Below are 21,661 nucleotides of genomic sequence, written 5' to 3'. Positions count from 1 at the left end.
AAAGGGCTGGGCATCCGGACACCTTACAAGGAGGCCGGCAGAGAGGGGAAGATAGAAAAGGTTCTGACCAATGGAGGATTCCTTACAAGGTGACACCAAGTCCTTATCACACAGAACACGCTTCTGCCAGACCCAGAGATCTCCCATGCTCACCCCAGGGACAGCCTGCTGCTGGAAAGTACTTACGATGTACTCTCGGATGAGGCCGTGGGTGTGGATGGGAGGGGTCCAGTGGCCCACGATCACCCCTTCCACTTCCCTGTGGAGTGACAGCTGGAGGTTCTGAGGGGCATCTGGCACTGGAAAAGAAACACCGCGAGGTTAAAATCCATCTGCATACGGGCCAACTGGAGGAATCTCCCTGAGCTTAAAACACTGGCCAGAAAGAATCCAGAGGGAGTTCCCTGGTGGCCTAGCAGTTAAGGATTCAGGGCTGTGACTGCTATGGCTTGAGTTTGAGCCCTGGCCTGGGAACTTCTGCATGCCAACAAAGGGGGAAAGAATCAAGCAGTGAGACCTCTCCACTAGAAAAGGCTGTGACCTCGGTCTTCCCATGGACAAGACACCTTTCCTCTCTCCCAGGATGCAAGGCCTGCAGTCCACACAACAGACCATGGCTTTGCAGGTCTGCTGTAGGTCTGGGGCTCAGAAAGCCTGCAGGACACAATGACCTGGGCAGGCTAAAGTCACCACCGGCCCTGGGCTTTCGATGCCAAGATCGTAGTTGTCAAGGATGGTGTGTGCTGCCTTGAATCTCATATAGCCCAAGAACCGTGGGCACCGCTACGAAGGGGTAAGACGCACTTTCTAAGAGCACAGAACTTTCTGTCTTCGAATGAATGGGATCCTTAATAACTTTAGGGCTGGCATTTCTAAGACTTTTCTGGATCTTCCCTTCTGTGACTGCCTTCAGGGCCCAGTTGGAAGCCACACAGAAACCAACTATAATGCCTTCTAGTCAAACTTCATTTTAACTGCAGAGTAGTTATTCATGTTAATAAGCCACAGAAGATGAACATTAAGGTTGAACTGTATCACCCAAACCCCAGATTTCTATGCTGAAGTCCTAATACCAGTATCTCGGAATGTGTATTTGGAAATACAGTCTTTCAAAAGGTAATTAGCAGTTCCCTGGTAGCTTAGTGGTTAAGGATCTGACATGGTCACTGCTGTGGCTCAGGTTCAATCCCTGGCCTGGGACCTTCCATATACTGTGGGTATATGCCACCACCCCGCCCCCAGCAAAAAGGTAATTAAGTTAAAGAGGTCATTAGCCTTAATCCAATATGACTTGTATCTCTATAAGAGGAGGAAGTTAGGGCACAGGCAGGCACAGAGGGCAGGCCATGTAGAGGCGCAGAGAGCAGACGGCCATCAGCAAGCCAAGGAGAGAGGCCTCAGAGTAAAACCAGACCTGCCGTAGTTCCTGTCGTGCCATAGCAGAAACGAATCTGACTAGGAACCAAGAGGTTGTGGGTTCGATCCCTGGCCTCACTCAGTGGGTTGCCGTGAGCTGTGGTGTAGGTCGAAGACGCGGCCCGGATCTGGTGTTGCTGTGGCTCTGGGCTAGGCTGGCGGCTACAGCTCCGATTGGACCCCTAGCCTGGGAACCTCCATATGCTGTGGGTGCAGTCCTAAAAAGACACACACACACACACAAAAAAAAAAAACCAGACCAGCCAACACCTTGACCTTGTGCTCCTAGCCTCCAGAACTGTGAAAAGTGTCTGTGGTTTAGGCCACCCAGTCTGGGGTACATGGTGATGGCAGCCGCAACAGGTGAATATGATGAATATTCATCCAAAATCCACGGCCTTGCAAGCCCTTCCAGGGCATGAGCTGTGTCGTATTCACCCCTAAACCTCTAACGTCTAATCTAATTCCTGAGCAACAGCAAGGGCTCAGCTACTCTCTGTGGGAAGACCACCAAGGAATGGGCTACTTCAAAGATGGATTCTTTTAGCGCTTAGCTCACCCCATCCACGTGCCCCAAAGAAGGCGTGTGCCCCAGGCCCTGCAGCTCTCTGTGCCTGCACCTGGACCTGACCTCCCGTGTGGGCCCTTGAGGCACGTATGCACTTTGTCCAGGATCTGGGGGCAGTAACCTTCTCTATTTCAATTTTCATGGTGGGCTTTTCTCTGATACCCCAGGGCTCTACTAAACAAATATTACTTTAACAAAGTCAGAATGCATATGTTCTTTTTGGTTTGTTTTATTTAGCACTTCCTTAATGCCTTTAAAAAAAAATTTTTTTTTAACCTTTTTAGGGCTGCAGGTGTGGGATACGCACATTCCCAGGCTAGGGGTTTGAGTCTGAGCTACAAGTGCCAGCCTACACCACAACCACAGCTATGTGAGATTCAAGCCGCAGTTGTGACCTACACCACAGCTCATGGCAACACCAATCCCCACTGAGCAAGGCCAGGGATCAAACCCCTGTCTGCATGGATACTAGTCAGGTTCATTACCACTGAGCCACGATGGGAACTCCCATTTGTATCCTTTTTTTAGAGTCCACGTATAAGTGATACCATATAATATCTGTCTTTCCCCGTCTGACTGACTTCACTCAGTAAGCACTTCCTTACTTTCTGGCACTAGCAGGTGCCCCAGGCTCATCTTAGAGATCTCCTGCCCCAAGCCTGGACTCAACTTATTTCTTCAAGGAGTCCTGTGTCTTTTTATTAAAAAATGGCATTAGAAATCTGGACCTGACTAATAGGTATGCTCATTGCTACTGAAGTTTTTCCAGGTCTTTTCAGCTGACAAAGCAAGGAAATGCATGCATGAATACTAACCTGTGCGTATATATAAATATTTTATGTGTAGCCATCTGCCTGCACATTAAGACAAACAGGAGTTCATATTAACATCTCCAAATGTAAACAGGGCTCTGATGGCAGCTACAAATGAAAAGATCACAAAACCTTGGGAGCAAAAATCATGGGAATAAGGTCACCCAATGTCAACTACTGTGGAGGGAGCAGGAAGTAGGAAACTCGAGGACACATGAGTTTGGGTAACTCTCCTTAAAACGTACCCACAATACTTCTGACACACCTGGTATGTTAAAGATCATCTCCTAAGTACCAAATACTGGGAAATACCTAGAGACGGAAGGTAGAGGCAGAAACTAGTTGAGGAATGCGAGAGAGGACAATGGTGGGCAGCAGCTGAAATTAACTTCCTGAGGTAAAAAAGCATTACGTGTGGTCATCATTTTGCAACTATACTGAGTCACTGTGTTGGGCACCTGGAACGAACAATGGTGTTGTACGTCAATTACACTTCAATTTTTTTTTTAAATGGGCTCTATTACATATAAAATAAACAAAAGGACCTATGGTGTAGCACAGGGATCTATACACAAAATTTTATAATAATCTATAAGGGAAAAGAATCTGGAAAGGTTCTGTGTGTGTGTGTGTGTGTGTGTGTAATTGAATCACTGTGCTGTGCACCTGAAACACAATGCTGTAAATCAACTACACTTCAGTTTAAAAAATAAAGTTGAGGAGTTCCTGTCGCGGCGCAGCAAAAACGAATCCGACTAGGAACCATGAGGTTGTGGGTTCAATCCCTGGCCTCGATCCGGGTGGGTTAAAGATCCGGCGTGACCGTGAGCAGTGGTGTAGGTCACAGGCGCGGCTCAGATCCTGGGTTGCTGTGGCTCTGGTGTAGGGTGGCAGCTATAGCTCCGTTTGGACCCCTAGCCTGGGAACCTCCATATGCTGTGGGTGTGGCCCTAAAAAGACAAGAAATAAATAAATAAATAAAGTTGAAAGGAGAAGAAAAATTGTATTAAGACATAGAAAACAAACTTATGGTTATCAAAGGGAAAGGGATAAATGAGGAGTCTGGATTAACAGGTACTACTATATATATAATACACAAACAATAAGGACCCACTGTATAGCACAGGGAACTATATTCAACATCTTATAATAACCTATAATCTGAGAAGCTCCCGTTGTGGCTCAGCGGGTTAAGAACCCGATGAGTATCCATGAGGATGTGGGTTTGACTCCTGGCTTCACTCAGTGGGTTAAAGGATCTGGTGTTGCTGTGAGCTACCGTGTAGGCTGCAAATGCAGCTTGGATCCCGCATTGCTGTGGCTGTGGTGGTGGCCAGCAGCTGCAGCTCTGATTTGACCCCTAGCCTGGGAACTTCCATATGCCAAAGGTACAGTCCTTTAAAAAAAAAATTAGCTACATATTTCTATACACAGGAGGCATGTGCAGTGATGTTCCCACACTCCTCAGTACACTGGGAAGCTCTCTGAAAACCCCACACAAAATCTTGGGCCTGCCATGAAAATAAGCTATAGCACTTACATCCTTCTGGAGTCCGCAGGGTCACAAAGTCGTTGGTGCTGTGCACCTTGCTCAGACACTGGACCTGGACTTTGACCTGATACGTGGTATCTGGCTTCAAGACTTTCAATACTGTGCTGGTTTTATTGCTGTGGGTCTCCAGAACCTTCCACATGCTCTCTCCAACCACCCTGGCCAAACAGAACAAAGAGACCATCACATCAAAGCAGCATGTGCTGCTGTTCAATAATTAAAAGATTAAATATTAATGAGTAAAAAATTTTAAATTAAATAGTAATTTTTATAATTTAAAAAAAAAAATAGTAGCTCCTGCTGTGGTGCAGCAGGTTGAGGATCCGATGTTGTCTCTGTGGCGGTGTGGGTTCGATCCCTCGCCCAGCGCTGCGGGTTAAGGACCTGGCATTGGTGTGGCGTTGGTCACAGCTGCAGCTCAGATTTGACCCGTGGGCCAGGCCCTTCCATATGCCATGGCTGCAGCCTTAAAAAAAAAAATCATAATAAATAAAACACAAGGAGTTCCCATCATGGCTCAGTGGTTAGCAAATCAGACTAGGAACCATGAGGTTGCGAGTTTGATCCCTGGCCTTGCTCAGTGGATTGGGGATCCAGCATTGCCGTGAGCTGTGGTGTAGGTTGCAGTCGCGGCTCGGATCCGGAGTTGCTGTGGCTCTGGCATAGGCCAGCAGCTACAGCTCTGATTCGACCCCTAGCCTCGGAACCTCCATATGCCGCAGGAGCGACCCAAGAAATGGCAAAAAGACTAAATAAATAAATAAATAAAACACAATAACCTTTTAGAACTTGGTGGCTGGGATCTCTGAATAAATAAATCAATACAGCATCAAGAAAGAGCTACTCTGTGCAAGCCACAGAATTTATGGAACTTCTGGAGGCAATACAAACATCATTCTCTTCTCCTGTGGCAAAGATGGGACCCACCTGTAGTAGACATTATATACACAAGAAGCAGAGGGCATTTTCTTGGGCTTCAACCAGGTCAGAGTTATATCCCCAGAGAAGTCAGCTGTCCACTGAAGATTCTGTATTTTGTATACATTCAATTCCTCTAGAGGGAGAATGGGGAAAAAAAGAACATGATATTTTACCAGAGGTTCTTTGATGTCAGGTAGACTTTCTGTGATCTAGATTGTCAGGCCACAGTCGTCATCTTAAGACACCCCAGAAAAAAAGTTCAAACCTTCCTATACATCCTTGCCTAGGGTCTCCTAAACTTCCCATCATGATTTTTTTCATTGCTTTTCTTTCCTGCCTCTCAGGGCCACACCTGCAGCATACGTCAGCTCCCAGGCTAAGGGCTGAATTGGAGCTGCAGTTGCTGGCCTACATCACAGCCACAGCAACACCAGATCTGAACCAAATCTGTGACCTACACTGTAGCTTGCAGCAACACTGCTTCCTTAACCCACTGATCGAGGCCAGAGATGAGACTCACATCCTCATGGATACTAGTCGGGGGTTCTTAACCTGCTGAGCCACAAGAGGAACTTCTTTCCTTGCATCTTCTCTCCTTATCTGCACTGATTTAAGACTGTTTCTCAACAGAGGATGCTACAAATCCAAGGACAACGTCATGGCAAGATCCAATACTGCCACAGACTGAATGTTTTCATCCCCCAAAATCCATACACTGAAACCTCAGACCCAGTGATGGAACTAGGAGGTGGGGGCCTTGGGAGGTGATTACGTCATAAGGATGGAGCCCTCGTGAATGAGATCAGTGTCCTTATAAAAGAGACCCCGGGGCTCCCTCGCCCTCTGCACTGTGGGAAGACAGGAAAGACGGCAGGTGGAGAGCCCTCAGCAGACACTGCTGGTCCTTTAAGCTTGGATTGTCCAGACCCCAGAATTGTGAGAAGCCAGTTTCCGTTGTGTCTAAGCACCCAGGGTGTGGGATTCAAAACGATGACAATGTGCCTTCCAGACAGAAGGACGGTGTCAACCCCACAGCCTGAGGCTCTGCAGGAGCAACGTGTGGGTTAACATGATGAGGAAGGTGCATGAAAACCCACCTAAGACCAGCATCTCCCAACGAGGGGTGAGGTGAGCTGGAGCCCATGTCAGAAGCAGGACCTGGAGCTCCAGCAGTGGGCAAAAAGCTTCTCATTTGCAGACTAAGCAACCGCTTAAAGGGTCCCGCCTGGACGCACAGGCCAGGCGGGAGGGAGCCCGGGCAGCACTCACCACTACAGTTGCGCTCATCGCTCTCATCCGAGCAGTCCAGGAAGCCGTCACAGCGCTCGGACAGCACGATGCAGGTCTCTCCGTCCTCACACTTGAACTCCCAGCTCGTGCAGGTCAGGGAGCTGCGTGTGGCTGCAACACACGAGGGCCCATGGTCAGTAAAGGTTTCTCCTGTTTAGAAGCGAACTCATCAGCTTCTGCTTCACAAGACCCTCGGAAGCAGGGGAGGGGACCCCGTTCTGGCTCGCCATCCCCTCCTCATCTGACACTGACCATGGGAACACGCTTTCAGGAAGGGTAAGAGCTTTGGAGTCAAACTAACCGGGGTTCGAACCCTGCCTCATGTAAGCTTGAGCAAACTGTGTAATTCAGGCATACTTCATTTTATTTCACTCTGCTTCATTACACTTCAAAGGTAATTGCATTTTTTTTTTTTTAAACAGACTGAAGGTTGAGACAACCTTGCACTGAGCGGGTCTATGGGTGCCATTTTTCCAATGGTATCTGCTCATTTTATGTCTCTGTGTCACAGTCTGGTAATTCTCACATTTCAAACTTTCTCATCATTATATTTGTTATGTGATTGGTGTGATGGTAATACTGAAAAAAAGACAACAACTTTCTGAGGGCTCAGACGATGGATAGCATTTTTGAGCAATAGAGCATTTTTAAGTTAGGGTATGGACATGGGTTTTTAGACATAATGCTACTGCACACTTACCAGACTACAATGTAGTGTAAACATAACTTTAATGTGCACTGGGAAACCAAAAAAATTGGTGCTTCCTTTATTGCGATATGCATATTATTGCACTGGTCTGGAAGGGAACCCACAAAATTTCCGAGGTTATGTCTGCAGCATCCAAGTTCAATTCCATCCCTGGTGTATCTACAAGGATCCAGTGAGATCAAGCACCTGGAATAGTGCCTGGCTGACAGCAAGCATCTACAGACTGCAGCTCTTCCTCCCACCTGTCCTGCTCCCACTGTTAGTCTGTGGTCCAGAATGACACTGTGATTTCTTCTTTGAGTGAGACTAATAAGGTGAATCACGATAGTAAGAGGCATGTCTACTTTTACGGAGTACTTTTAATTGTTGAGCTTCTCACAGTATTTCCACGGATAATGAAATAATGTAAATAAAGAGCACTGGTAAGTTAATTAAGAGTTAATGCAACTCGTGAGCTATAAACCATCGTCTGACGTTCTCCGCAGTTCAGAAAGTAGATTTAAACTGCATGAGAGGCTCTGAAAAGGAAGCCAGGCAATGTCATTGCAAATGATCTGAAAAAGAAGAGAATGTCTACAGAAACCAAATTTGCTGCCCCAGGCAAGTCTGGGCTGGGCCCAGGTTCAGACATGTTGGGCCTTCATTAAAGACACTCATGGAGTTCCTGTCATGGCTCAGTGGTTAACGAACCCAACTAGGAACCCTGAGGTTGCGGGTTCGATCCCTGGCCTTGCTCAGTGGGTTGAGGATCTGGTGTTGCCATGAGCTGTGGTGTAGGTTGCAGACATGGCTCGGATTCCGAGTTGCTATGTCTCTGGCGTCAGCTGGCATCTACAGCTCCGATTGGACCCCTAGCCTGGGAACCTCCGTATGCCGTGGGAGCAGCCCAAGAAATGGCAAAAGGACAAAATAAAATAAAATAAAATAAATAAAATAAAATAAATAAAACAAAATAAAAGACACTCAGACATACCTGCTCAACCGTGGACAAGGAAGGGTTATGTCAGAACCCAACCCCACCAATAAAGAGGTTCTATAATTACTCTTCCTTCTCCATATCAAGATGTCCACACCCTAGTCCCTGGGACATGTTAAAGTCTCCTTACAAGGCAAAAGGGACTGTGCAGATGTGACTGAACTTCAGACCCTGACATAGGACTTTAGCCTGGGTTACCCAGGCAGGTCCATCCAACCGCATGGGTCCTTAAAAGCAGAGACCCTTTCCAGGTGTGGTCAAAGATGAGGATGTGAAGGATCAGAGGGACAGAATGGTGCTGGCCTCGAAAACGGAGAGAGGAGGAAAGCCAGGAAATGGATTTTGCCCTGAGCTTCTGGGGGACCCATCCCTGTCCCCATCTTGGCTTCAGGCAGTGAGACCGGCATCAGATTTCTGACCTACAGAACTGCAAGGTAACAAATGTGTTCTTTTAGGGCTTTCAATTTGCGGTGATTTGCTACTATGGCTACAGAAAACTAAGAAACCCTTGAACACGGTATTTGCCCAGACCTAACACTGGGCATTCTACCTTGGTTTCCTATGTTCAAGCTGTAATTTCTCCACTGGAACTAAGAATCAGACTCCTGGAGTTCCCGTCGTAACGCAGCAGAAACTAATCTGACTAGGATCCATGAGGACGCAGGTTGGATCCCTGGCCTCGCTCAGTGGGTTAAGGATCCGCCGTTGCCATGAGCTGTGGTGTAGGTTGCAATTGCGGCTTGGATCTGGCATTGCTGTGGCTGTGATGTAGGCCACCTACAGCTCTGATGTGACCACTAGCCTGGGAACCTCCATATGCCACAGTTGCAGCCCTGAAAAAAAAAAAAAAAAAAAAGAATCGGACTCCTCCTAGCTTTTGTTCCCTGCCTCATGCAAATAAATGTACAACAGTGACTCTATCCACGCTAAAAGAAATCCAAACAGACCCCCTAAAGCATGGTGGTTACCCCACGATAGAGAAGCTATAACAGCAGATTTTTCCCAGTAGTCTTCAGGGGAACTACTAAAATGCAGATTCCTAGGACCTGCCCCAGACCTAGGGAGGCAGATACTTCACACCAGACATGTGCTCCAGAGGGAGTCATGAGAACTGGCCAGCGCTGAGAACTTCTGTTCTAGAACAAGGTGATCCCGTGCTCTCTCTCTCTGAAGGATTGCATCCACTTGTACAAACCATACTTTGAGATGTATGCAGGGGACCTGGACCGTGTTCTCATGAGAGCAACCAGGGTGGTCAAGGGGAACAGGTAAAGGACCCTGGAGGTTGTTCTGGACATGAAAAGATACAGAGGGGTTGGGAGTGGGAGGCGGGGCAGAATGCTTTAACAATGGTTCTCAACTGATGAGTTTCCTTGTACAAGAAGAATTAAGACTTCTGTGCATGTTTCTAGGATGGAGGGGCAAAATTCAGTTTTTAAAAAGAATTCTCCAATATAGTCATTCTCAATGGGAGAAGGGAAATAGCAAAACCACTTGGGAGGCTTTTTACAAAGTATAATCCCCTATCTTCTGGAAAATCATTGTATCATACAGTTCTGTTATTTTCTGAGCTGAAATTGGTTTGCCTTGGGGTGCTTGGAAGGCGGGGGACTCGGTTACATATAAAAACTGCATTAGAATATTTAGAGAAAGTTTGAAAACCACTAGTGGAAAGTCTCAGAAGCTCAAGATGAAATGTATCAAGTCACCCACTCACCCACCCACCGAACCATCCATCCATCTACTTACTCATCTGCCCATCCTCCACCCATCCAACCACTCACTCACTCATCTAGCCAACCAGCCAGTCCACTCATTGGTCCACCTGCTCATCCATCCATCCATCCATCCATCCACCCGCTCATCCAGTGAACTTTTACAGAGGTCCTTCCATGAATCGGGTATTGTTCAGGAAACGGACAAAGGACATACCTCATAGAGTTTACTTTCTACTGAGACAGCAGCAAACAAATAAACCAACAGAGAGTAACAAGAACTACAAAGAAACCAAGTGAGTAACTGTTAAGAGAGAGATGGGGATTTTATACAGGACAGCGGAGGAAGGGGATTATTTTGGAAAATCCCAGGATCTCCATTACAAAATTTCTCCACTTGGAAAGAATGCGGTAAAAATATAATCAAACAATAGCTGAGCAGTAAAGCTGGAGGATGTTTGAGGTTCCTTTATGAAACATGTCTCAGTAGTTTAAAAGGAAGAAAACATAGTTTTTAAAGAAACTGCGAGTAAGGTTGTCATTCATCTCTGAAAATTCTTAAACTGATTATTAAAACAGATGATAAATGGACACTTAGAACAGAAGGCAGTGGCCTTTGGGGGCCAGCTTCTCCAAGAAGAATATGTCACACTAATCTCTTTTTCTTTGTCAACAGGGTTATTCAATTAATGGATTGAGGAAAATGGCAGCGTGAGCACATCTTGATTTTAAGGCCCTTAACCAAGCAACATCCTTATGTATAAGGCAGATCAGAAACAGGCTAAAGAAACTACTTAAGGAATACCATTAATGAATTAATCTCACCCAGGAGGAAGGTCTTATTTCATTTCCTCTTTGTTAATTATGTTTAATGTTCTTCTTACTGTGTAGTTACTTATCTGGCTCAGATGTTCCTACTATTACTTCGGTGAGTGTTGGCTCCATCTGCCCTGTTATTTTAATGTCCCAAAGGTCTACTTTGCTCATTCTTGTCATGTAAGTGCAGGATTTTATGCTAATCCCCATTTAATAATTTCCCTGTGTTATTTTGGAGTATTCCACCCTGGAAAAACTTTCAACATGGCATGATGAAAAGATTACAATTTTATACAAAAAAAAAAAAAAAAACGCTAAATAAATGTCCCACTCTGTTACTGACGTGGTGACCCTCTTTGAAGCTTAATTTTCCTATCTCTAAAATGGAAATAATTAATATCAAAATTGGTATCAGGTGAAACAAAGCACAAGCAACAAGACACCATGCTCCCCAGGAGTCTCCCTGCTGGGGAGATGCCCCCCCACCCGCCGAGACTACTCACGACAGTTGGCCTCATCCTGGCCATCCTGGCAATCCTGGTGGCCATCACAGCGCCTCCAGTTGGGGATACACTTCTTTGGTTGATGGCACTCGAACTCAAATCGGTCACATCGCCCAAGCTGGGTGGGTGTTGAGGCAGCAGTGACATTTGCTAGAAGAAAAGATTTTTCAATTCACTTTTTAGGAGTTCCTGCCATGGCACACGGGGTTAAGAATCCAACTACAGCAGCTCAGGTTCAATCCCTGGCCCAGCACAGTGGGTTAAAGGATCCGGTGTGGCTGCAGCTGCAGCATAGGTTGTAGCCGTGGCTTGGATTTTATCCTTGGCCCAGGAACTTCCATATGCTGCAGGGGCGGCCATAAAATTTAAAAAAAAAAAATTTCACTTTTTAGTATTCAGGGGCTGGTGTTAATAGCGACCTATTAGGCATGTCAGAGGTTTTGCTGTTTTAGAAATTACGATGGAGACCTCAAGAGAAATGTGAGCTCCAGCTAGGCTAGCAGGTTGCCTAGACACAGGCATCTCACTTTGCTCTCACAGGACCCCAGGTGAAGGAGACAAAAGTGACGAGACTCTGGAAACTGGAAAACAGACAGAAACAGGGGTGAGTGAATCCAGATTTCAGAGGAGACTGGACCCTATCCTAAGCTGTCAGAGAAAGCTAAGATCCAACAAGAGCGACATCCCAGAATCCTAAAGAAGATGCAAGACAGCATCTCTTACCTGGGAGAGAAGAAGGGGAAAGTTACATGAGAAGCTGACTGAAAGATGCTAAAGCAGCAGCTAGGCTCCCTCCCTCCCCCTGTAATCTACCACGAGAATCTGTGGTCCATCGCCCTAAAAGACAGGAGGGCAATTACTTGGAGAGGGTAAAACTAGAAACTCGCACTGAAAAAGCAATCTTAAACCTAAAGCTTGCTCAGTGTGCACGTACTTACCATCTTCATCAGGAACCCTGGCAGTGAAAACATTATTCTCCAGGCAGAAGGTTGTAAAAAATCTTCTGCAGGGAAACTGACCAGCCTCAGAGACAAACCCCAAAGTAACACAGACCAAGAGCTCCCCCAACAAACAGCCCAACCAAGAACCTTAAAGCTGACAAACCTAACCACATGTACAGAAGTTCTTCGTGTTTTAGTCCCTGAAACACAAGAAGCAACTCAGAATTCTAAAGGGAAGTTTCCGTCATGGCACAGTGGTTAAAGAATCCGACTAGGAACCATGAGGTTGCGGGTTTGGTCCCTGCCCTTGCTCAGTGGGTTAACGATCCGGCGTTGCCGTGAGCTGTGGTGTGGGTTGCAGAGGTGGCTCGGATCCCACGTTGCTGTGGCTCTGGCATAGGCCGGTGGCTACAGCTCCGATTCGACCCCTAGCCTGGGAACCTCCATATGCCGTGGAAGCTGCCCAAGAAATAGCAAAAAGACAAAAAAAAAAAAACACAAAAAACAAAAAAAACAGAATTCTAAGGGAAACCTCTGATATGTAAAACAGAAACCAAGGAAGACCCCCTCTCACCTCAAAAAAGAAATCTGGAGGAAAGAGATTTTGTGAGAAGGGAACTTCAAAATAAATACCCTTAAGAGAGAACAGATAATTATCCGGGAAAAAAAGAACAAGGTACCGTAAAAAGCAACAGTACTAAAAATGCTAAATCGTTTACATTTAAAACCACAATGGTTTTAATGAAATGGAGAATTTGGTTGAAAAATTGGAAGACAGAGTTGAGTAAATCTTGCAGAAAGTAGAAAAAGAAAAGATTAAAGCAGTTTTATAAAAAGTATTTTAAAAGTAAGAGGACCTTATCAGGAGAGTCAATATATTAATGACAAAGAGTTTCAGGAAGAAAAAGAAAATAGATGAAAATTTTTCAAAACAAAAATACATGAGTTTTCAGAACAAAAGAGCCCACCAGGAGTTCCCTGGTGGCCTAGCAGGTTAAGGATCTAGTGCAGTCACTGCTGTGGCACAGGTTCAATCCCCTGTCTAGGAATTTTCACACGCTAAAAGCTTGGCCAAAAAAAAAGAAAAAAAAAGAAAAAATAATTATCCATCCCATTGTATAGAATAGGGCCTACAGCCAAGCATAACACTGGGAAATTTCAAAACACTGGTGCTCCCCAGGCAAGAGAAATGAAAACAAAAATAAACCAATGGGCATCAATCCCACTACTTCTATCATGTTAAGTGAGAGCTCTACCATTTGAGCTAATTTCCCACCTATTAAAAGCAACAAATAACATACAAGGGAACCCCCATAAGGATAACAACTGATCTTTCAGCAGAAACTCTACAAGCCTGAAGGGAGTGGCAAGATGTAATTAACGTGATGAAGAGGAGGAACCTAGAACCACAAATACCATACCCAGCAAAGCTCTCATTCACATTCTGTGGAGAGATCAAAAGCTTTTCAGACAAGCAAAAGCTAAGAGAACTCAGCACCTCCGGACCTGCTCCACAACAACTATTAAAGGAACTTCTCTAGGCAGAAAAGAAAAAGCCACAATTAAAGACAAGAAAACTTCAAATGAAAAAACTCAATGGTAAAGACAAAGATAATATAAAGAAAATCACCCACTGACAAATATGATATCAAAACTAGCAAACATAAGAAAACAAATGCAAAATCTTGAAAATGCACCTGAAAATAAGAGAACCACAACCTAAAGCAAGTCTCTATACACATAGTTGGTTATATCCAAATCTGTGGGAACCACAAACCCAAGAACTATAATGGACCCACACATTTAAAAAAAGAAGAATAAGAAAAAGAAATCCAAATTCAACACCAAAGATAGTTGGCAATCACAAGAGAAAACAACAAAAGAGGAAGGGAAGAAAAAAAGACGCAGAGTAACAATGCAAAACAACTAACAAAATGGCAATAAACACATACTTATCCATAATTACACTGAATGTAAATGGATTAAATGCTCCAAGCAAAAGACACAGACTGGCTGAATGGATATGAAAACAAGACCCATTTATATTCTGTTTACAAGAGAGCCACTTCAGCCCTAAGGATACATACAGACTAAAAGTGAGGGGGTGGAAGAAAATATTACATGCAAATGGCAGCAAACAAAATCGAGAGTAGCAATACTCATATCAGACAAAATAAGACTTTAAAATAAAGTCACCAGAGACAAAGAAGGACACTACATAATGATCAAAGGAGCTATCCAAGAAGATATAACAATGGTAAATATATATGCACCTAACACAGAAGAACCTCAATATAGCAAGCAAGTGCTGAGAGCCACAAAAGGAGAAATCGACAGCAACACAGTGACTTTAACACCCCACTTACATCAGTGGACAGATCATCCAGTCAGAAAACAAACAAGGAAACACAGACCTTAAATGACACCACAGACCAGACAGAGTCAACTGGTATATACAGAATATTCCATCCCAAAGCAGCAGAATATACACTCTTCCCAAGTGCACACACAACATTATCCAGGACAGATCACATCTTGGGACACAGATCAAGCCTAGGTAAATTTCTTAAAAGCTGAAATTATTTCAAGCATATTCTCCAGCCACAATGCTACGAGAACAGAAATCAACTATAAGAAAAACAAACAAAAACAGCAAAAAGCACAAACTCCTGCATATGAAAGAACCAAACCAAAATCTAGAATTCCAAACCCAGCCCAACTATCAACCCGACAGAACCACACTTTCAGATGTGTGAGACCTCAAATATCCCTCCCCTGAACCCTTTCGCAGGAATTTTCTAGAAAATGGGCTCTACCAAGATGTGAGATTAAACTAAGAACAAAGAGAGAAAAAGGAGATGCAACGCGAGAGCAGTAAAGCGATTCCTCAGGATGGAGGGGCAACCCTCCTGGAACACACGCGCATCCCAGGCAACCTGCACAAACCAAGGCAGAGAAACGCAGGGGACAAAAGCGTTCAATGGAGGCTGTCACTCCTGTGTCCTCGGCCACAGGGCATCGTCATCGTCACCCAACAAGGCTTCCGGAAGGTGTGCTCCACCAAGACAAGGGAGTAAACCAAGAAAAAGCAAGACACAAGGTCCAGGAAACAGGAACCTGAATGAGGAGAAAGGCAAAGCAAATTCCAGACACGCCAGTGATGCCCCAGGTGAAGGAGCAGGCAGCAGGCCTGGAAAGCAGTCAGCCAGACAGGAGAAGTCGGGCTCTTGGCAGGGACACCTCCAAGGGACATACGGGAGCTGAGAAATCACCTGACTTTGTGGACATGACACTGAGAGGCTGCTGAAAGCACAAGCAAAAGGTACACAGGAACCTGAGCCAACAAACCACCACAGAAAGCTATGATTAACTTTTGGGATATTGTTTGCCTTTGGCAGTCAGTAATTGGGTTTTCAAAGGGCCTCCCACTCTGCAAAAGCAAGGTGCATGGAGATGAGTGGGGGGAACTGAGGTTGGGGGCTGAGCCAGGCGCATCATGGCGCTTATGCCTGGACAGAAAGGAGGGTCCAGGGCTGAGGGAGGATATAATCAGGCATCAACATGTGGCTTCTTGGAAGATGCATTGAAAAGGAGGGGAACAGGAGGCCAAGAATCCAGTTAGAAGACTTTTCCAGGAGTTCCCCGTTGTGGCTCAGTAATGAACAAATCCAACTAGAATCCATGAGGATGCTGGTTGGATCCCTGGCCTCACTCAGGGGGTTAAGGATCTGGCGTTGCCGTGAGCTGTGGTGTAGGTCACAGATGTGGCTCGGACCTGGCGTTGCTGTGGCTGTGGCGTAGGCTGGCGGCTACAGCTCCAATTCGACCCCTAGCCTGGGAACCTCCATACGCCATGGGTGTAGCCCTAAAAAGACAAAAGAGGACCAAAAAAAAGAAGAAGAAAAAGAAGACTTTTCCAGTGAAGAAATAAGATTTGAGAGCTAGGCGCCAATTTAACTCTGTACGAACAATGCACATAAAAAAGAAATCATGGAGGCTGAATGGAATCTGCTCATTGAATCAGTCAGAATTTGCTAGCGTCTGTTGATGTCCTGCTTAGAGTTTCTTTTTTAAATTATCAGTTTCTCTTATTCCACTAATCTGCATATACAGCTTTCTGTTACCAAGTTTACTAGCGCCTAGGCTTTATGACATTTTAAGGCAAAGTACTCTACATAGAATGCACACTGTTTTTTTTTTTTTTTAATTTTGTTAAACTATAGCTGATTTACAATGTTGTATTAATTTCTGCTGTATGGTCTGCTCAGAGTTTCAACAACCAAAAAATCAATTTTGTAAGAAGGATAATCAAGTTACTATACAGAGAGATGGGCCTTGGGGGGAAAGGGCAGCGACAGAAGTTTTTTGTTTTTTTTTGTTTGTTTGTTTTTACAACTTGTTTTAATTTGTGAAGCACTTATAGGACATCAACTAATCGTCTATCGTGTGGGAGGCACAGTGGGGGATTCAGACTAAAACGCAAGGTCCCCATAATCACTATGGAAAGATTTATACACATGGAATGACCAGGAAGCAATAACATGGCCGATCACAGCTAAGAGGCAAAAAAAGGACAATAGGTCAAACGTTCAATGACACTGGAAAAGGGGGTGATCTCAGTTAAAACACTCAACTTTTAACTGAGGGGGAGTGGGACCTGAGAGGAGGAAACAACGCCCTTCCTGCCTGAAGGAGGAACCCCAATCTTCAGTCAACCTACGATTCACGTGGGGAGTTCCTGGGCTCCAGGCAGGAATTCCATGTTAAACATCCCCAGGGGATTCCGTGACAGGTGTTTCTCTGCCTCATTTTGGGAAACGCTGATGACAACCTGAGGTTTCTTAACGACGAAACCAGTGCTTCTGTCTGTGCTGATGGACGGTGGGTTGCACAGAGAGGGAAAGGATGGGGATGAGGTCGAGAAGCACAGAGGGGTCTGATAACGGCAAAAACGATGCCAGAGAAACCTCAGCAGAGAAGAAGCTGGGGCGGCGAGGAGCCCAGCCTGCAGAAGTGAGAAGTAAAGGCAGGCAAGAAGGGGTCAGCTGAAACAGGGCTTGGAAAACAGGATCCAAGGGTTAGGGTCTGTTTTCTGGACAAAACGATAACAGGAAACCAGTGATGATCTTTAAACAGGGAGGAAATGAGATGAAAACAATCTTAAAAGAGGAAAACCAGACTGCTGACCTAGAAGTTTGCTGAAAAGATGTAAACTATGGCAAGTGATGACTTATTTTCCTACTCTGAGTTTGAAATGGAAACCTGTTCTGGAAAGGACAAAGTTGTGCCTGCAGTTAAGGGCAGGACGGAGGTGTGGGTCTCATGGTTCCCCCGGCCTCTCCAGCAAGATGGTCACTGCACAAACCTCCAGATGCCTTGCTGCGTTCAGCCACTAGATGGCAGTGTTTACCCTTCTTTTAGTAGGATGACCACCAACTAGCAAGCAGGAGACTTTGGCTCTGTCCCCTAAATGGACAGACCCTATAATTTGCACTGCAACTTCCTGTGGAGAGGAAGTAGAGGAAAGCCAACCACAGCCAGGGAGGAAAGCAAGGTGGCTGGCCTTTTCTTGCAGGAAGATTAGAGGGCAGTTATAGAGGTGACTTCTGAGTTCCCAGGGGTCTTCTTGCTCTGGAGGTGAGAAGCTTCCTGGCCCCAGAGTCAAGTCCCAGAGGGCAGAGCCCTGCCCCGGCCAGGCTGTACAGGCTCAGGGTGTAGCCTCAAGGGTCCTCTTCTGGTGCCCCTGGACAGGGTCAGCACTCACCAGGGGAGGGGCAGGCTTCCTCGTCTGAGCCGTCGGCACAGTCTCGGTACCCGTCGCACACCCAGCTGTCCATCACACAGGCCCCACTGCTGCAGCGGTAGTAATTGGGCAGACACGTGGAGGGCCCGGGAGTAGGCGAGGGAAGAATGTGTAAGTCTGAGGAAACACCAAGCAAGGAAACCCAGTTACAAGAAGCTTGATCTCAGACTAAAACGTGTTGCAAACCTAGTATGATGTCCTGGGCTCAGGTGCAGCAGCCCAGGGAGGCCAGGGTCAGGCACAGCTCTGAACAGTGGCTCATCTAAAAGTCTACTCTCCCTTCTTTGGAGCAGATTCGCTGCAACGATTACATCTGATTTGAGCAAATGTTCGGATGAGTCTGCAGGGGCTCGTGCCAACTTGGGTTGGGGGGGGGGGACTCGGAGCGCAGAGGGCAGGTGGGAGAATTAATTCCTGCCGAGACTAATCATTGCTTCAGTTCGTTCAGCCACACCAGCAAGCCCCTGGCATGTATCACATACACATAAATGTGTGCACCTAGAAAGCAGGTTAAAATGAAGCTGCTGACGAAGGAGGGAGCCCTCGGGTGGGGTCAGAGGCTGCTATTCTAAGAAGCTGTGGCTCTGAAGCCCACACTCAGGGAGCCAGGCTCTAAGGTGCTCACCGTGCCCTGGAAAGGGTAACCCTGGAAATGGGAGAAACGAACCACACCAATTTCACAATGGGAGGGAGCGAGAAAAGAACTTAGAGGGTTCCCCCCATCCGCCCTCACTCCCCCAAAGGTCACTGCTACGCCAGGCACCACAGAGACACAGGTGAGCTGTGTGTGGACAGGCGGGAGGATGCTGGCGTGTGCTGGTGGGGGTGCTGACCCAGGACCCTCACCTCCACAGTCCTTCTCATCAGACCAGTCCCCGCAGTCATTCTCCCTGTCGCATTTCCACCTGTTGGGGATGCAGTGTCCGTTCTCACACTGAAACTGGAAGTAGCGGGAGCAGTTGGGGGCCTCCGTGGGGTTTTCTGGGGGATGAACCATAGGTCAGTTGGTTGTCTGCCCTGCAAGGGGGTAAACACAGAGCTCCAGGGACACACAGGCTCCACGCCCAAGCCCCAGGGTAGCAGGCACAACCCTCCCAGAGAAAGTTAGGGCAGCTTCCTGGGCCCACCAGAAGTACATCCACAAACTTGGCAAAAGCCCACCTTCCTGGGTCCCAGCTTGCAGCTCTCTGACCCAGGCTCTGACATCTCGCAAATGATACTCAAGTTTCAATACTGATACTTTACCAAGGAATGACCTAACGACTAATGATAACCTGACTGTGACAACGTCTCTATTATACTGTGACATCTTTAACCTTTGGGGAGAGGAGGAAGCACATTCCAAAATATTTACCACAATTCTGCTACCGTATTCCTTGTATATCATGTGCACTTCCCAAAAAGGGAGAGAAACGGAAATGGAATAAACACCCTCAACACCTGCTAGGGGCAGGTTCCACTTCTACACTCAGTTCCTTACGCAGAGATTCAAGAACTGGCAGGAACTCCAGCTGAGGAGGGAGAAGGCAAAGCTGGTGTGGGGGTGGGCCAGTGCCCCTTCTTCACTGCAGGCGCCGGGCACCCCAAAGGTCAGGGACGAGCGGAGGCAGATCTGAGGTCTCCTTACCACAGTTCGCTTCGTCAGAGTCATCCCCGCAGTCATCCATCCCGTCGCATTTCCAGATCAAACTGATGCACACGCCGTTCTGACACTGGAAACTCAACTCATCGCACACCTTGTGGAACTCGGGGTCGTGGGCTAGAGAGGGAGCAAACATCCATAAAATGCAAATTACATCGAGGAAGCGCTCCACACAGTACTGGTGTTTGAAAACAAGAGGAAACGGCAAAGGTCCTCCACTGAGACTGTCCAGCTGAAGGATTCCTCGAAAGCAGGAAGACAGGCCTGGCCCCAGCAATTCAGAATGCAACTGCGTTTGGAGATAAGGTCTTTAAAGGGGTAATTAAGTTAAAATGAAGTCATTAGGGTGAAGCCCTAACTTAACAGGACTGGTGTCCTTAGAAGAAGAGTAAAGGAAGGAGTTCCCATCGTGGCTCAGCGGTTAGCGAACCTGACTAGCATCCGTGAGGAAGTAGGTTTGATCCCTGGCCTTGCTCAGGGGGTTAAGGATCCGGCGTGGCCATGAGCTGTTGTGTAAGTCACAGATGCGGCTCGGAACCAGCATTGCTGTGGCGGTGGTGCAGGCTGGCAGCTACACCTCCGACTGGACCCCTAGCCTGTGAACCTCCATATGCGTGGATGAGGCCCTAAAAAGACCAAAAAAAAAAAAAAAAAGAAGAGTAAATGAGGACAGACAGGTACAGCAGGAAGGCCATGTAAAGACACAGGAAGAGGAGAGCCGTCTACAAGCCAAGGACCGAAGCCTCAGAGCAGACCAGCCCTGCCGAACCTTGACCCCCGTTCACAGCCTCTGTTGTCTGGGGTCCTCTGTCACAGCAGCCTTAGCTGACTAACACAAGTCCCCCCATGCACAGCGCAGTTTGGGGGGGTGGAGAGCCCCAGCACTGAACGAGACACAGGTCTATCTTGTGGACACACATACAGCGGGGACAGGTGGTGGGGCAGCAAAATGAGGGCACAGGTGCAAAATGGAGATGAGTGCCATGGAGACACTGTGGCAAGGAAAGGGGGACACTCGGGGGAGGGTGGGGAGCAGGAAAGGCCTCTTGGCGAAGGTGACACCTGAGCCAAGATCTCGGCCATCCTCTGAACTCCCTTTTATACATACAACCAACAAGCAGGCTTCCAAGGCAAAGGCGAGTCTTAACAAAGGCAAGGCTGGACACCCCATGGAGACCTGGAGCCTAGATGGAGGCTCATCCCCAGGGAAGCCCACTCCCCCAGTCTCTTCAGGGCCCACAAGTGACCCCCTCCACCCGCTGGCCCCACTCACAGCATCCTGCGAACGCCGCATCCTCATCTGAGCCGTCGCGGCACTGGACGATGCCGTCACACACCATGGACTGGAACAGGCACTGCTGGCGGTTCTTACACACGAAGTCCATGAAGCGAGTACAGAGGGGCTCTGAAAGGGTCCGGTGAGGGGAAGAGGCCATGAGCACCTGGGGCTGGGGGGCCCGCGGGCCCCAGATGGATGCACCCTAGCCAGACGCACGTTCTAGAGACGGTGTGGGGGAGGGGAGGGCACAGGCACCAACCCTGAGAGCTTGCTTTGTGCCCAACCCTGAAGAGCTGAAGTGCTGGACATGGAAGCACATGGTTAAACTCTCAGGATGATATTATGAGAAGTTTTACTGTCCTGTTTTCCAAATGAAGCACAAGTGGTGGCAGCATTAAGTGTCTGCTGAGAGCACACGGCTGATGAGGGTGGAGCCAAAACTGAAACCCAGAGCTGCCAGACATCAGAGCCCACGATCTTCACCACTATCCATGTAAGACTGACTCTCTAATGGAGGCAAACGTCTTCTATGAAGGACCAGTGTTCTGGACTGAATTGCACCTGCCCCCAGTTTAGATGTGGATGCCCTAACTCGCCCCCCCACCCCCCGCCCCCGGCCCCAGTGTGACCGTACGTGGAGGTAGGGGTCTATGGACATAACCCAGGTTAAGGAAGATGAAAAGGATGGAAGGTCAAGAGGCCTGGCGTTCGTGTCAGA

General features: G+C 47.1%; 1 protein-coding gene across 4 annotated transcripts in view; it reads right to left on the bottom strand.

The window, feature by feature from the left end:
- The window catches only part of SORL1 (sortilin related receptor 1), a 166,799-nt gene that overhangs the window by 25,300 nt on the left and 119,838 nt on the right, over positions 1 to 21,661 (bottom strand). For all 4 annotated transcript variants that reach the window (XM_047753214.1, XM_047753215.1, XM_047753216.1 and 1 more), the window contains exons 28-36: positions 20,938 to 21,069; positions 19,650 to 19,781; positions 18,869 to 19,003; positions 17,984 to 18,139; positions 11,279 to 11,428; positions 6,539 to 6,670; positions 5,276 to 5,402; positions 4,337 to 4,506; positions 187 to 299 (exon numbers count right to left, since the gene is read on the bottom strand). In XM_047753214.1, the coding sequence (XP_047609170.1) occupies positions 187 to 299; positions 4,337 to 4,506; positions 5,276 to 5,402; positions 6,539 to 6,670; positions 11,279 to 11,428; positions 17,984 to 18,139; positions 18,869 to 19,003; positions 19,650 to 19,781; positions 20,938 to 21,069 (1,247 nt within the window). The remainder of the gene's footprint in view (positions 1 to 186; positions 300 to 4,336; positions 4,507 to 5,275; positions 5,403 to 6,538; positions 6,671 to 11,278; positions 11,429 to 17,983; positions 18,140 to 18,868; positions 19,004 to 19,649; positions 19,782 to 20,937; positions 21,070 to 21,661) is intronic.

Source organism: Phacochoerus africanus, chromosome 11 (genome assembly GCF_016906955.1).
Source record: "Phacochoerus africanus isolate WHEZ1 chromosome 11, ROS_Pafr_v1, whole genome shotgun sequence".
NCBI classification, from domain to species: domain Eukaryota; kingdom Metazoa; phylum Chordata; class Mammalia; order Artiodactyla; family Suidae; genus Phacochoerus; species Phacochoerus africanus.
This window is presented reverse-complemented; position numbering and strand designations above follow the sequence as displayed.